Below are 14,755 nucleotides of genomic sequence, written 5' to 3' on the forward strand. Positions count from 1 at the left end.
TACAAGGTTCATTGTGTGGTGGTCTGATGGCATCCCCCCCTCCTTCCCCACAGGAGGTGGTCTTGTACTGCTTGGAAAATAAGATTTGTGATGTGAACCATCGAGACAACGCCGGATACTGTGCCCTGCATGAAGCCTGTGCTAGAGGGTGGCTGAACATTGTACGACACCTTCTTGAATATGGCGCTGATGTCAACTGCAGTGCCCAGGATGGAACCAGGTCAGTTGCGGGTCTTGCTGTCAGCCTGGTCCTGCAGGGACACCAGCAGCAGTTTTCAGGGTACATGGGAAACCTCAGAAAGAAAGCTGGAGAGTGACATGGAAGCACATTGATGGCAAAGTCCTCTAGAATGGAATCGACCAGACCTTTCTGGCAAATTTAGATAGGACTTTAAAAGTTTGTAACGTTCCTATGGACAAAAGTCCCTGAATAATGGGAGGTGTTGCCTTTTAATACCTTTGACTCTTCATCAGCATCTATTAAATCACAGTGTTTAAAATATACTGGAGCTGACAGTCCCAGAACCCAAACAGGGCCATGTGCCACTGGCTTGGTGTACGACCTGCCCTGTCCACCCACATTCATAGCGCGTGTGTCCTGTCCTTGACCTTGGTTCATGGATCAAAGGCTGAGTCTGAGTCAGCCCAAACATCTTCCTGGTGTGTGCATGGGGTGCTACGAGGGGGCGGGGAGCTAGGCTTCCCTGACAGTCATAACATCGGCAAAAGTGAAACGTATTTGGTGTTTTATGGTTTCCAAATAGCATTCCCTCAAGAATGGGACTTCAGGCAGTGTTTCGTGCCCTAGCGGGCACTGGCAGGAGAGCCCTGTACCTACCAGAGAACTCGCCCTGGTGACTCTGGTTCTGGGCCAGAGGGTTGATCATTAATCTCTGGGCTGCTGGGGTCCGCCTTTCGGGAGAGGCTCCACTTTGCGCCTAGTTTCTTTTAAAAACAGAGTAGGCTTTTTAAATAATGGCATAACAATTGCTTGTATTGACTTCCATAATGGTAGGGTTTTTTACTTCTGTAAGTTATCTTAACTACTTAAGTTCGCTGAAAAGGTTTTCATTTTGGCCTGTGTTCCTCTCTAGGCCCTGGATTAAGATACATTTGCATTTGAAAATTAGGCCTGAAATAGTCAAGAGATGTTGCTTGAATTTGGGCCAGCCATTGCCTCAGTTTCCCTATCTGGAACAGCAGTGACGTTACACTTCTCCTCAGTGAAATATTGTTCCTAGGACACTTGGCATGCATACGCCTAATTTTGCCTATTGTTAGAGGCAAGCGTTGTGTGCACAAGTTGAATCTTTCTGCCCATCTTTCCTAGGCCCCTCCACGATGCTGTCGAGAACGATCACTTGGAAATTGTCCGCTTGCTCCTCTCCTATGGTGCTGACCCCACTTTGGCTACGTACTCAGGTAGAACCATTATGAAAATGACACACAGCGAACTTATGGAAAAGTTTTTAACAGGTACGATACAGTTCCATTAATGGTTTTATTCAAACATCTAGATGGTGACTTCACACACTTCGGGCCAACGAATGCCACTTACTCACCGAGTCCACCCTTGTTTACCTTAAGTTTACTTACTTGGAAAAACAGTGTAAAGTTAGTTCGTGAAAGAACAGATACAGAATTCAAAAAAAGAGACGCATACTTTATTTTTGCCTATGAGGGCTGAAAAAATTCTTAGCTTGCCAGTCTAGCTTTTGTTTTGCTGGACTAAGCGCCGTAAGGGCAAGGGTGGTCCATCCCTCGGGAGGGCAGGTGAACAGGTACGTAGGTTTTGGTCAGAAACAGCAGAGGACGGTGTTGGAAAGCACGCAAAGGGCGTGCCCTGGCGTGGACTGGAGTGAGATGCCCCCTAACTCTGCCAGCGTTCGATTCTCACCAGCAGGTTTTGTCTTGTTTTTTTTTCCCTCCAGACTATTTAAAAGACCTGCAGGGTCGCAGTGATGAGGAATCCAACAGCTTTTGGGAGTTTTATGGAAGCTCCGTGTGTGGTAAGCAGCATTCCTCTTTTTAGTTCAGTGGGAAGTGAATGAGTTACAGAACGTCTCTCTCTGCTGTGGCTGAGGGGTGGTGGGTGCTACAAGCCGGCCTCGGTTGGGAAAGAATCTTTAGAGTCCTTTTTTGACAACAGCTGAAGTCTTGCTGTGACTGATTCCAGTTCTCTTTTCCTTGTTTTCCCTCCATTAGAACCAGATGATGAAAGCGGATATGATGTTTTAGCAAACCCCCCAGGGCCAGAGGACCAGAATGATGACGATGAGGCTTACAGTGATGTGTTTGAATTTGAATTTTCAGAAAGTCCCCTCTTACCATGTTACAACATCCAGGTGTCCGTCGCTCAGGGGTGAGCATGGCTCTCGTGTAGTTGAAAACTAGCTCAGATGCTCTTGGGGTGGGTGGCAAGAGTTAGAAATCCCTTGAAACAGATGAGGATGGGTGGATGAGTGAATTCCTAAGTGTCCATGAACCTCACAAAGTGCGGCCCATCGTTCCGGAAGAGGGGGGTGGGGTGGGGATGGGGCTACAGCGTGGGATAATTGCCCTCATCAGAACACATCCCCAGAGCCCAAAGGACATTGAAGTCGGTGACTGGAATCTTAAACAACTTGGGTCCTTTAGTCACTAATCTCTTTGGGGAGAGGCCCTTCTTAAGAGCCTCTCCAACAGGCCACCATAGGGGCCTTCCAAGGCACTTGAGGTCTGCTGGACTGGACTGATGCTATAACCCCTTCTCGTATAAGATGAGAAAAAGCATTATGTGGCACCGGGACCTTGTGTGCCATCAGATTTGGTTAGATCCAGTCTGGCTCCCGCGGTCAGGCCACTGTCCCTGTGACCAAGGCCTTGTGGTGGACCTGTCAGGGGACTGTGTTCTGCTGTGTTTACCATGTTGCTTAATGAGTAACATCCTCCTCAGGCTCTGCGGCAGTAAACATGCATGTCGTCACAGTGACATTTTATTAGTAATAGAAACCGTAAAGTGTGGGGAGGGCGTGTGTAAGGAATGTAAGACACCTTCTCCAAAGCACTGAGGGCTGGGGGTGGGGGGTGGGAAAGGAAGGGAGAGCCAGTCAGCCTTCCGTGTTTATAATGCCCTGTTCCGGAGGGGTGGAGGAGAGGAGAAATCAAAGAGGCATTTGTGACTGGCCTCCTCCAGTGACTATAGCCGGGCACTCACTCGGAGAGGGATGACCCGACCCGAGTTGTGGCCAGAGCCGAGTGAGCAAGTCTTTACCTGTCGGTTTCCATCAGCACCAGCAGCCTGTGATGAGGCGGTTTGTGCTCCGGCTTCTGGCTAAGTTGGTTGACCTTCCCTCGGTGGTCTCACTAAATCGAGGTGCATCCAGAGTTCCCACCACTAGAAGCAGATCATTTCTTCTAGGTATGGTGGGAAACTCTAGGGCGAGTGTTGTCAAAGCAGAAGTAAGTGGCCCTCGTTCCAGCTAGAGACTGGAGCTTGTCGGGATGGCATTTAATACTTTGAAAGCACTTTTAATTTTGCCAGAAACTCGAACTGCTTTCCTTTCTCTTGTAGGCCTCGAAACTGGCTGTTGCTTTCAGATGTGCTTAAGAAATTGAAAATGTCCTCCCGTATATTCCGCTGCAATTTCCCAAATGTGGAAATTGTCACCATTGCAGAGGCAGAGTTTTATCGGCAAGTTTCAGCAAGTCTCTTGTTCTCTTGCTCCAAAGACCTGGAAGCCTTTAACCCTGAAAGCAAGGAGCTCTTGGATCTGGTTGAATTCACTAGCGAGCTTCAGACTCTGCTGGGCTCGACCATGGAGTGGCTACACCCCAGCGACGTGGTCTCAGACGACTACTGGTGAGCTCACCAGGCCCGCCGTGTACAGTGTGTTATAGTGTTAATCCTTGTGCATATGTGTCATAATACGACTATTTCTGTAAAGAAAGGACACTATTACATATGAAAATATCTCTTCTTTATATAAGAGAAATGACTCCAGTCGGAAGGACTTAGAAACAGGTTTTGTTTTTGTTTATTTTCTTTTTAAACTTTTAAGTCAGTTTTTATGAAGTTGTTATAATGTTTCTTTACTTTTCAATGCACACATGCTTTGGGATATGTTTGTTTTTACTTGGAAGATTTGTTTCTTTTTTTTAAGGAAAAAAATGAGGAAAGGGAGCGCAACACTTTGACTTAATTTCATACAAAGCTCCGATGGATGACAGAGTCCGTAACCATTTAGAGTGTGGTCGGAACTATGTGGTTGGTTTGGGGGAGTGAATTTGGTGAAGGCACTTGGTGATGTTGTAACTTTATGTTTTGTTTACAGAGTACCTGCTCGGGTCAGGTAAATGCTATTGGATGTAATCCAGTAGCGTGTAATATAAATTCAAACCATATCCACACACAACAACTAATTGTATGAAACTTTTATATCCTAATTTAAAAGCTGTGAAATTAGTTTTCACGCATCAAACCGGATTGTTTATATGTTTAAACATTTTATGCTCTTATTTAAAGAAGACTTTGAGCTATTTTTTTCTGTACCCTGTAAAATATTGAAAACTAACATAATATGTTGAGGTTGCTTGAAAATGTACATAAAACTAAAATTTTCTGAATTGTGTGTTTATGTTTGAAATCTGTGTTTTAACTTTGTAAGTAAATTCTCTGCCTTTGTATTTATATTTTACAAAAATTTTCTTAAAAGGCAATAAACCTGTTGAAGAAAGGAAAACATTGAAGTACGTTGTGCCCTATGTATTCCTAAAACGTCACGGGTTTGGGTTTTTTTTAAAGTAATATTGATGGTCAATTCTCTATAGATGACTTCAAGGCAATTTATAGTCTCTGAACCAAAGCAGACGAGGATTTCAACAGTTATGCTTAGAATATGATTTGAGGTCCTATTCTGAATGCCCAATTTGTTGGCATATATGTTAATGTCTCAAATCTTTATCTTCCCCATCTTCTTTGAAGCCCTAGCCAGGTTTTACGTTGCCTTTGGCTTTGATGGACTACAGTGTTCCATCATGGCCAGCCCTTTATCTTTAAGAGCGCTTTTCCAGAAACTTGGCTCTCGTTGTGTCACTTTTCCCTTCACACCTCATGTTCTTCAGTCACTTTCTAGGTCAAGTGCAAACTGGCATGGCCCGATAGTCAAGGCCTGTACCTTTGACCACTCTACTCTTCCACTGCTCTTATATTTGCAGCAGTATTCATATTGGGTACTGTCAGTTGGTCCTCAGTTTCTGTCCCCCTTTCTTTTATGTCCCTCCTTAACTGCAGAGGCTAGAAAACGGAAAACTACTTGACTCCCTTGCAGCTAAGAATCTGTTCTGTTTGGAAGGCAGAGTGAGGTAGAGGCATCTTCCAGCCCTAATGGCTGCTGATAAGAAAGGTCAGGGAGGAGACATGCTGGCCAGTTGAAGTGACTAGACCAGCCTTCCGACATTGGGTCTTCAGCTTTGTAGCTGATGAGAAGCAGTAGTTGTAATGGCAAGAACATTCTGATGTTTGGGTGACAGCCTCAGCTGACTGCTCTTGAACCCAGTGGTTCCACTGTTGTACCTCACTTACATTGCTCTGGTTCTCCCAAAGATTTGATAAGCATCTGATTACTTGTATCAAATCCATTTGTGTTCAGAATGCCCCGAGTGCTTTCCAGACCTGCATTGAACCTTGAGAATGTCAAGGCAGAACAGACGAAAAGGGGGCATAAGGGTCAGGAAAGAGGCTGTGGAGATGATGTACTTGAAGGGAGTCTTCAAGTATGTGGAGGGGAAGGGTCAGCAAACCCTGTGGCCTAACAGGTGGAAAAGCCAGACATAGTTGGGAACAGGGAAATCCAACACTGTCAGATAAGCAGCATGTGGAATAAGGGGGAACCCCTTTCAGGGGAAGATTTGGAGTACCAAATGAAATTTGGCATGCACTGAACACAAAATTTGGCAGCTGACAAGTGTTTTTGATCTATTAATTTTTCTGATCATTTTTTTAATTTGTAAATAAATAAATACATAAATAAATAAATAAATATCCAAGCATTTTAGAAATAGAGGCTCTTTGCCCATCCCAAGTCAACTTTTCCTTCCACTCCCCACTCCAGAGTTAAAGCCACTGTTAATAATTCTCTGAATTTTTTAAAGGAAGTCACTTCAGGCAAGTGGGAGTGGTGGAAAGAATGAAATAAATAACAAGATCAGTAAAACAGACTTGCAGAAATGATTTGAGCAAGAAAGGACTGGTGAGGCTGAACTGCTCTAAGCAACAAGGGGCTCCCGAGAGCCTAAATTAAGGCAAAGAGTCATTCCTGGGTGTTCGGCTCTTTGTATTTGGGCAAAGGGAGGGCCCCAGACCAACTGAGGTTCCATCCTGGATGAAGGTCATTCTGTAAATGCAGCCAAAAAAATAAGCGGAAGCCCCAAGTTTAAGGGGTGCAGAGAGAGTTTAATGACCTTGATTTAGGAGACATTGAAGGTTCTGGTTCATGCAGTTGGAGGAGCTATTAGAAATTTCAACATTGAGTGTAAGAACCATCAGGGTCTTTAAAAACATGAATGAAGAATTAAAGGACTGACCTGGGGTGGGATTTAGATGAGATGACCACGGCCTAGAAAAGTTTGGATGTCAAAGAACTCCCCCAGGGTAGAAAGGAGATACTGTAGGTTTAGAAACACTCTCCCCTCATGAGAATAGAGGAAGCACAGGTATAGACCACTTGCATTGGCTGTAGCAGGATCACAGTTATAGATCCATCCGTAATGCTCACCATGACTGGAAAGCAGAGTGTGGTTCATTCAGCTAAAGGGGACCCTAAAGCCCGGGCCGGTGGACGTGGCTCAGTTGATTGGAGCGTCCTTCTAGGCACCAAAAGGTGGTGAGTTCGATTCCCAGTCAGGGCACATACTCAGGTTTCAGGTTCCATCTTGGTGGAGGCAACCACTCAGTGTTTCTCACATGGATGTTTCTCTGTCTCTGTCCATCTCTCTCCACACACACACACCTGCCTCTCTACAATGAATTATTATTATTATTATTATTATTAATATATCTTTAATGATTTTAGAAAGAGGGAGAGAGAGAGATAGAAACATCAATGATGAGAGAGTCATTGATCGGCTGCCTCCTGCACAACCCTGACTGGGGATCAATCTCTCAACCCGGGCATGTGCTCCGACCAGGAATCGAACCTCGATCTCCTGGGCCCTGGGTCGATGCTCAACCTCTGAGCCACGCCCGGCCGGGCTAGAATGAATTTTTTTTTTTTTAAGTTAAAGGACACACCTATTGTCTTCATCCTATCCTCTTTCCTGGCTAGAATGTATCTGTGACAGTTATTGCCAGAACTGCCACCCAAGTATGTAAGTTAAGCACTCAGTGTGTTTGGAGGACCCTAGTTCCCTGGCGACCTTGTAGAACAGAGCTGCCATACCAGCCCTGCCCTGCCTGCCTTTTATGTTTGAGAAAAATAAAGGATTATGTGGAAGCCACTGAGTTTTTTTACTACTCCAGCAAAATCTAATCTTAATATGTATACCATCATTGTGAACTTGGGCATGTTACTGTTTCTGCCTGTTCTTTTGTCAAATTGGCCAACAGTTGTAATAACAAAGGACTGAAAACACCCAAATCTCCATTAACCAGGCCCTGGTTGAATTAACAATGGTGCATCTACGCAGTGGGCACTATGCAGCTGTACAGGGAGTTGAGTGGCTCTCTAAATTGCTTTAGCGTGTTCTTCAGAAGTATATCATTAAATGAAAAACAAGGTGAAGAAAAGTATGCGTGGTTTCCTACTATTTAAGCAGGGAATGGGGAGTTAAGCATATACACATATCTGCTTAAAAAAGGAAAGAATAAACACCTCTTTAAAAAAATGGTTACCTCTGGGGAAGGAACAGGCTGCAAGGGACAGGGATGAAAGCACACTTCTCTGAATGTCCTTAAAGATTTGACTTCAGAGTTTATGTAATTATAAACCAAAAGCAATGCCTACAAATCAAAAGGCAAGATGAAGCAAATAAACCTAACTCTGTATTCAGTTGGTAGCATAACCACACAGAAAGGAACTGTTTCTAGTAACTTTAAAACACAATAAATTGATTATATAATCCCTTGTGGATTTACCCTAAGGACAGAAAGATGCAAAAACATTTTAAATTGTTTTCAGTAATCTCATCCTTGTTAATGCTGAGAACTGTCTTTTTTGTGTGTTGTGAGATAAAGCAAAAAATATTCGGTATTGTTGAGAACTGGGATTTTCAGCCTGGGAGAAAAGAGATGCAAATGTCACATTGCTGAGAATGGATAGAAATTATGTGGCGTTGAACTTGAATTAGAAGCGTGGGGGTTTCTGGGTTGGTGAACATGGGGAGATTCAGGGACAGTGGTATGCCTGGAGAGGGCATGGGAGCTCCTCACTTTGTCCCCATACCTTGCCCCATGCGTCTCTTCCATCTGGCTGTTCCCAAGCTATATCCTTTTATAATAAATCAGTGATCTAGTGAGTTAAAAGTATTACTGTGAACCTATGATTAATTTTATCTTTAAAAAGGTGGCCTAGCTCTGCCGGGCGTGGCTCAGAGGTTGAGCGTCGACCTAGGATCCAGGCGATCGGGGTTCGATTCCCGGTCAGGGCACATGCCCGGGTTGCGGGCTCGATCAATGACTCTCATCATTGATGTTTCCGTCTCTCTCTCTCCGTCTTCTTTCCTCTCTCTGAAATCAATAAAGACATGTTTAAAAAAATAAAAATAAATAAATAAATAAAAAGGTGGCCTAGTTTTGTCCACTGAAAAGGCTTAGAAACAATGACCAGTGGCAATGAGCACCACTAGCTCTCAGACTGTGGTTTCTAAGTACCTTTTTTACTAAAAAGAATTGAGTTTCCTTTGAGAAATCGTTGATTCCAGTATGAAGAGGGAGAGAGTTTGAAAGGCGTATGGATATACACAAGCTGGTGGGACTGTGTCAACTAGACTGGGCAGCCAACTTGAAGAAGTCCCAATTGGATAAATATGGGCTTCTTTGAACATCAGTGAGGATAACTGCAACAAACATAAATACAAATACAACAAATATAAATACAAACACAAAATGTGCTCCAATCCATGTGTTCATAAAGGTACACAAAACAAGCTACTTGATCACTTTTGGAGAGATGTTGGGGGAAACATCCTTTGAAAGCTGTCAAATAAAGGAAAAGAACCAAGCATTTTCCCTACCTTTCCTATATGAAAGGAAATGGTATGCTTTACAACAGCATTCCAGCCAGTATAGGAAGAAATAATAAAATGTTACCATTTTACAGCCCTTAATGAAGTAGTAGATCTAGGCAATGATCATGAATGCCAACATTACCAAAAATAGAAGGAAAGTTATAAAAGGAACATTCAGGCATTTGAGCCTCCTGATGGGAAAACACCTACTATGAAGCAGTCTTGCCAAAAAAAAAATTGATCTGGAAACTGATCAAGCCTCTACAACAGTGCTGCCCAATAGAAATAGAATGTGAGCCATGTATGGAATCTAGAATTTTCAAGAAGCTATACTTTAATAAGTGAAAAGAAACAGGTGAAATTAATTTTTATATTTTACTTTAACTCATTATAGCCGAAGTTATTATCATTCCAACACGCAATCTATAAAAATTATTAATGAGATATTTAACTTTTTTCTTATACTAAGACTTCTGAACAATCCAACTCTTATTTTACACTTACAACATTTTCAATCTGAACTGGCCATATTTCAAGTGCTCAATAGCCACATGTGGCAAGTGGCTACCATGCTGGACAGTGCAGGTTTAGATCTATTTAAAATTTACAGAAAATACAGGGGACAGATGAACATGTTAGGACACTATGGGTATATATTAAGCAAAAGCCAGACTGAGGTCCTATAATGCACATGACTTGGTTTCTTCAAATAAATTGTAAGTGGGAAAAAACAGATGGAGGGGGAACCTATAGATTAAAAGGGACAGAAATACCAAGAGTTGCAAAATATGGATCTTTGAGTCTGCTTTGAACAAGCTAAAAAATATTTGTGAAAACCAGAGAAATAGGAACACCACATTTTTTCCCACTATACTGTTCGCTCTACTTTTGAGAGTACATTTGAAATTTTCCACAATGAGAAGGGTTCTTCTTTTTCCTGCCTTGGCTGGTGTGCTCGTGGTTAGAGCATCGGCCCACTCACTGAAGGGTTGAGGGTTCTATTCCCGGTCAAGGGCACATACTGTTTCCTCCCTGCCCACAGTTGGGGTGCCTGTGGGAGGCAACTAGTCGATGTGTCTCTCTCACATCGATGTTTCACTCTGTCCCTCTCTCTCTCTCTGTCTCTCTCTCTCCTTCCTTCCTTCCTCCTCTCCACTTTCTCTAAAAAAACAATGGGAAAAAAAATCCTCTGTTGAGGATTTAAAAAAATGATAACTGTTAAGATTGCTTAAACTTTACTTAGCAAATCTCTTTTGTGGTATTTGTGTTGTAATTCTGAAAGCATTTTATATGCATTGTAGTACAGAGCAAAGGATAAGTATATTGGTAACGCTGGAAACCACTGAGTAAGAAGGGAGATACAAATATGGAATGGGGGAAGGTAGAAAGAACCTTGTGCTGGGTTCGAATTGCCAATTTAAGATTCAAACAAATACAAAAATAAATTCAATGTAGATTTCCAAGCTCTGCCCACTAAAAGAAACATTGACACCTCTGTGGCAATGAGCGCATCTAGCACGAAATTCTTCGTTTTTAAATACCATTCTCCACTGTCAAAAACTAGGGGCTATTTGAAGAGATGGTTGAGTCTGACAGGGAACATACATGGTGAGTAAGGGAACAGCATCACCTCTGCAATGTTCTTGTCAAAAACGTGTAACCCACCCTAGCCGGTTTGGCTCAGTGGTTAGAACTTCGGCCTAGGACTGAAGGGTCCTGGGTTGGATTCCAACCGAGGACACGTACCTCGGTTGCAGCCTTGATCCCTGGCTCCGGTCAGGGCGAGTGTGGGAGGCAATAAATCGATGTGTCTCTCTCACATTGACCTCTCTCTCTCTCTCTTTCTCTCTCTCTCTCTCCCTCTCCCTCTCCCTCTTCCACTCTCTCTGAAAAGCAATGGAAAAAATATCCTCAGGTGAGGATTAAAAAAGATGTGTAACCTAAATTCAGCCCTGAGGAGACAGGTAATCCAGAATGTGTGACATTCTGCAGGACAATTGGCCTGCCTATTTATTTATTTATTTATTTATTTATTTATTTATTTATTTATGTTAATCAATGGCATGGAAAACAAAAGCAGGAGGGAATGTTCTAGATTAGAGAAGATTGAAGAGACAAGGCAACCAAACAATGCATGAACCTTGATAGAATCCTAGATCAGGGAAAAAAATAACTATAAAACACTTTGGGGACTACTGGGGAAATTTTTAAAAATCAATTTTATTGAAGTGTAATTTATATACAATAAGAGACACCCATTTTAAGTGTACAGTTCTATGAGTTTTGACAATTTTACACCCAGGTAACCACCACCCCCAATCAATAATTTAACATTTCCATCACCCCAAAAGGTTCCCTTGTGTTTCTTTGCTTTCAACAGCCCCCTCACCCCAGGCAACCTCTGATGTGGTCTCTATCATTATAGAGTCAATGGGGAAATTGAAATAAAAACTATAAATTAGAGGGTATTATTGAATAAATGTAAATTTTCTTAGGAGTAATAATGGCATTGTGGTTATGTAGGAAAATGTTCTTATTCTTGGGAAATGTATGCTAGGGTGGTTAGGGGTGAATTATCATGATGTCTGTAATTTACTTCCAAATGGTTCAGTAAAAAGAGTATACACACAGAGATAAGAGCATGGCAAAATATTAATAATTGGTGAATCTAGGTAAAGGGTATATTAAACTGTTCTTTCAACTTTTCTATAGGTTTGAAATTTTTCAAAATAATAAGTTGAGGGGCAAAAAATGTAATTTTCATCTCAGACTTTTTTCAATGCCTCTCATAACTGCTTCCTCAGAGAAAGATGAAATAAAGACTGGTTAAAACATTTATTACCTTGTCACTCCTCTCCCTTTTCTAAATGGTATTAGGATTCTGTCGGGAACAGAAGGCCCAAGAGGTTTTGCAGGCCCTCCCCACCCGGGCCTCTCCTGAAGCCCAGGTTCAGAGTTTGGGGTTTGGATTTGGCTCTGGTCTGGGGGAAGGGGATGTCATTCCTCTTCATACTGAAGTCACCCCCTGTCTTAGTCCATTTGGACTGCTGTAACAAAGTACCACAGGCTGGGTGGCTTATAAACAATAGAAATTTATTTCTCACAGTTCTGGGGGTTGGAAGTCTGAGACCAGGGCATGTGCATGGTTGAGTTCTGGTGAGAATGCTCTTCTGACTGCTGACTTCTTGTATCTTCACACGATGGAAAAGGACCTGGCTGGCTCTCTGACCTCTGCTTCTAAGTGCACTAATCCCATTCCTGAGGGTTCCACTCTCATGACCTAACTGCCCCCCCAAAGACCTCACCTCTTAATAAATATCAGCACATCGGAGATTAAGAGCTCAGTCTATGAAATTTATGGGGAACACAAACTTTCAGTCCACAATACCCTCCTTCCCAGAGCCCCCTGTTTTGGACAAATGGAAGAATTGATCAGCCAGCCAGGTCTCAACCTGAGAATGTAGGTCCTCATTAAGCACCTGCAGGCAGGCAGGCAGACAGACAGGCAGACAGAACCAAGGTGCAGGGGACAGTTGCTGTGCCGGCCATGAGAACATGCTGTTCAGACCTGCCTTGGGGAGCATATTTCGTGGAAGGCCCCTCTGCCTTCCTCCTCCGAATCCACCGCCACGTTCAGGCTAAGGCCGCGGTCGGTGGCCTGCTCCCAGCTGATGGCTGAGCCCAGCAGCAAGTGCTGAGGTTGGCTCGTTCGGGCAAGACGTGGGGCTCCTCCAATGGGAAACTTTGGCTCAAGGCTCCTCGTGGTCTGGCTGCACCTCTCCTGGAACCACATTGCAGCCTCAGTATCTTTCTACCCACCCCTCCCTTCCTCTCTTCTTCCACAATGATCAGCCCTGCTCAAGGTCCGAGGGCTTTCCTTACCTTTCCCTGCTTCCTCCTCGAACGGCTCACCTTTTTAGTCTAATTCCATCTTGGCACCTGTTTCTGTTTGAAATATCTTTATTGATTTCAGAGAGAGGAAGGGAGAGGGAGAGAGAGAGACAGAAGCCTCCCGACCGGGGATTGAGCCTGGAACCCGGGCCGCACCTGCTTCTTGGCTGCCCCAAACACACGCGCCTTCCCTCGGTCGCAAGTGCTGTAGAGTTAGCAGAAGCCAGATTTGCTTCTGAAGGCTGGCGGTTTCCCTCAGTGTGTTTATATTAAAGGGGGGAGGGGGGAGAAGAAGGGGGGAGGGAGAAGGAAGGTGGGGGGGAAGAGAAGGAGGAGGAGAAGAAGAAAGAAAGGAAAGGTCGGCCTCTCTGGGGAGTGGTGTTTGAGCAGGCAAATGGATAAAGAAATTGGCTCATAGTCACCCCACGAGGTGCTAGATCCCAGCCACACCAACCAAGACAGATGCACGTCACAAACAATACTGACTGAAATAGAAGGCAAATTACAAAAGAATGTATGTAGTGTGGCACATTTATCACTTTTACAAATAGGCAAAATACTATGTCATATTCTAAATCGGCTTCCCATAGTAAAGGTATAAAAACAGGGACAGGAGCGCTACATATCTAATTCAGGATAGTTGGTACCTCCGAGTGGGGAGAGGGCGGAGAGAGGGAATGGTTATCAGAAGAAGGAAGGAAAGGGGGGAGGGAGAGTTGGGACATGACAGAGAGAGAGGGAGGGAGAGAGAGAGGGAGAGGGAGACCAAAGATACAACCTTTGGAAGCAGAAGATCCAAGATATAAACTTTGACCGAAACCTGTGTGATCTTAAAATTTACCAGAAGAAAACAGTTTCTGGCCTTCAGGCGCATCCTATATGTAACCCTAGGAAAATCACAAGACTTCGCATTCATTCCTTATCTGCCTGGCTTTTCTCTATAGATTAATCTTGCTAGTGGGTGGGACCATGACCCTGAGCGCCTTTTAGTGGCGACTGTGAGTCTGACTTTGGTCCAAGGCTTCATTTCTGCCTCTACCACCCCTCACCCCCAAGTGAGATTTGCAAGATGTATTCAAGTTCTAACAATGTCCCCAACCAAAGGCTTCAGGCTAAAAGGGTGGGACCGAGAAGGACAAGTCTGAAACCTTTCCAAGTTGGCCTGGTTGTTCTGTTACGCAGCTCAATTTCACTTCTGGAATGAGCAACCTTCACGGCCCCTGGGGTCAGAAGATAGCTGCTTTTACAAGGCATTTTTAAGGTATCCAAATTTAAGCCAAGAATAGGCTTAAGACTCAAAAAGGAACAAGGAAACTCTCCTTCCTTCAGCTTTTCTCCTCCATCTTCCATTTAATGCCTTGCATCTACTCGCCTTCCCTGCAGCCTTCCTGTTCCAGTTAAGGTGGCTGCTTAAAAGTCACCCCCAAACTTCATGGTTTACGCTGGCTAAGGGCAGACATAGACCAGAGGAAAAGAGGAGAATGGAGAGCCCAGAAATAAACCCTCACTTAGATGGTCAACTGACTTACAGCAAGGTTGCCGAGACTATTCAATAGGGAAAGGACGGTCTTTAACAAATGATGCTGGGAAAACTCTGGATCCACATGCACAGGATGAAATTGTACCCCTACCTCACACGATACCAAAGAAGTTAACTCAG

At 43.7% G+C, this 14,755-nt stretch overlaps 1 protein-coding gene across 5 annotated transcripts in view; it reads left to right on the plus strand.

Moving 5' to 3' along the window:
• Positions 1-4,721, plus strand: part of BCOR (BCL6 corepressor) — an 83,848-nt gene extending 79,127 nt beyond the window's left edge. For all 5 annotated transcript variants that reach the window (XM_087813567.1, XM_087813566.1, XM_087813569.1 and 2 more), the window contains 5 exons: positions 54-220; positions 1,331-1,476; positions 1,932-2,009; positions 2,206-2,362; positions 3,554-4,721. In XM_087813567.1, the coding sequence (XP_087669693.1) occupies positions 54-220; positions 1,331-1,476; positions 1,932-2,009; positions 2,206-2,362; positions 3,554-3,845 (840 nt within the window). In that variant the 3' untranslated portion in view covers positions 3,846-4,721. The remainder of the gene's footprint in view (positions 1-53; positions 221-1,330; positions 1,477-1,931; positions 2,010-2,205; positions 2,363-3,553) is intronic.
• Positions 4,722-14,755: the final 10,034 nt, after the last annotated feature.

Source organism: Miniopterus natalensis, chromosome X (assembly GCF_054644295.1).
Source record: "Miniopterus natalensis isolate mMinNat1 chromosome X, mMinNat1.hap1, whole genome shotgun sequence".
In the NCBI taxonomy this organism is placed as follows: domain Eukaryota; kingdom Metazoa; phylum Chordata; class Mammalia; order Chiroptera; family Miniopteridae; genus Miniopterus; species Miniopterus natalensis.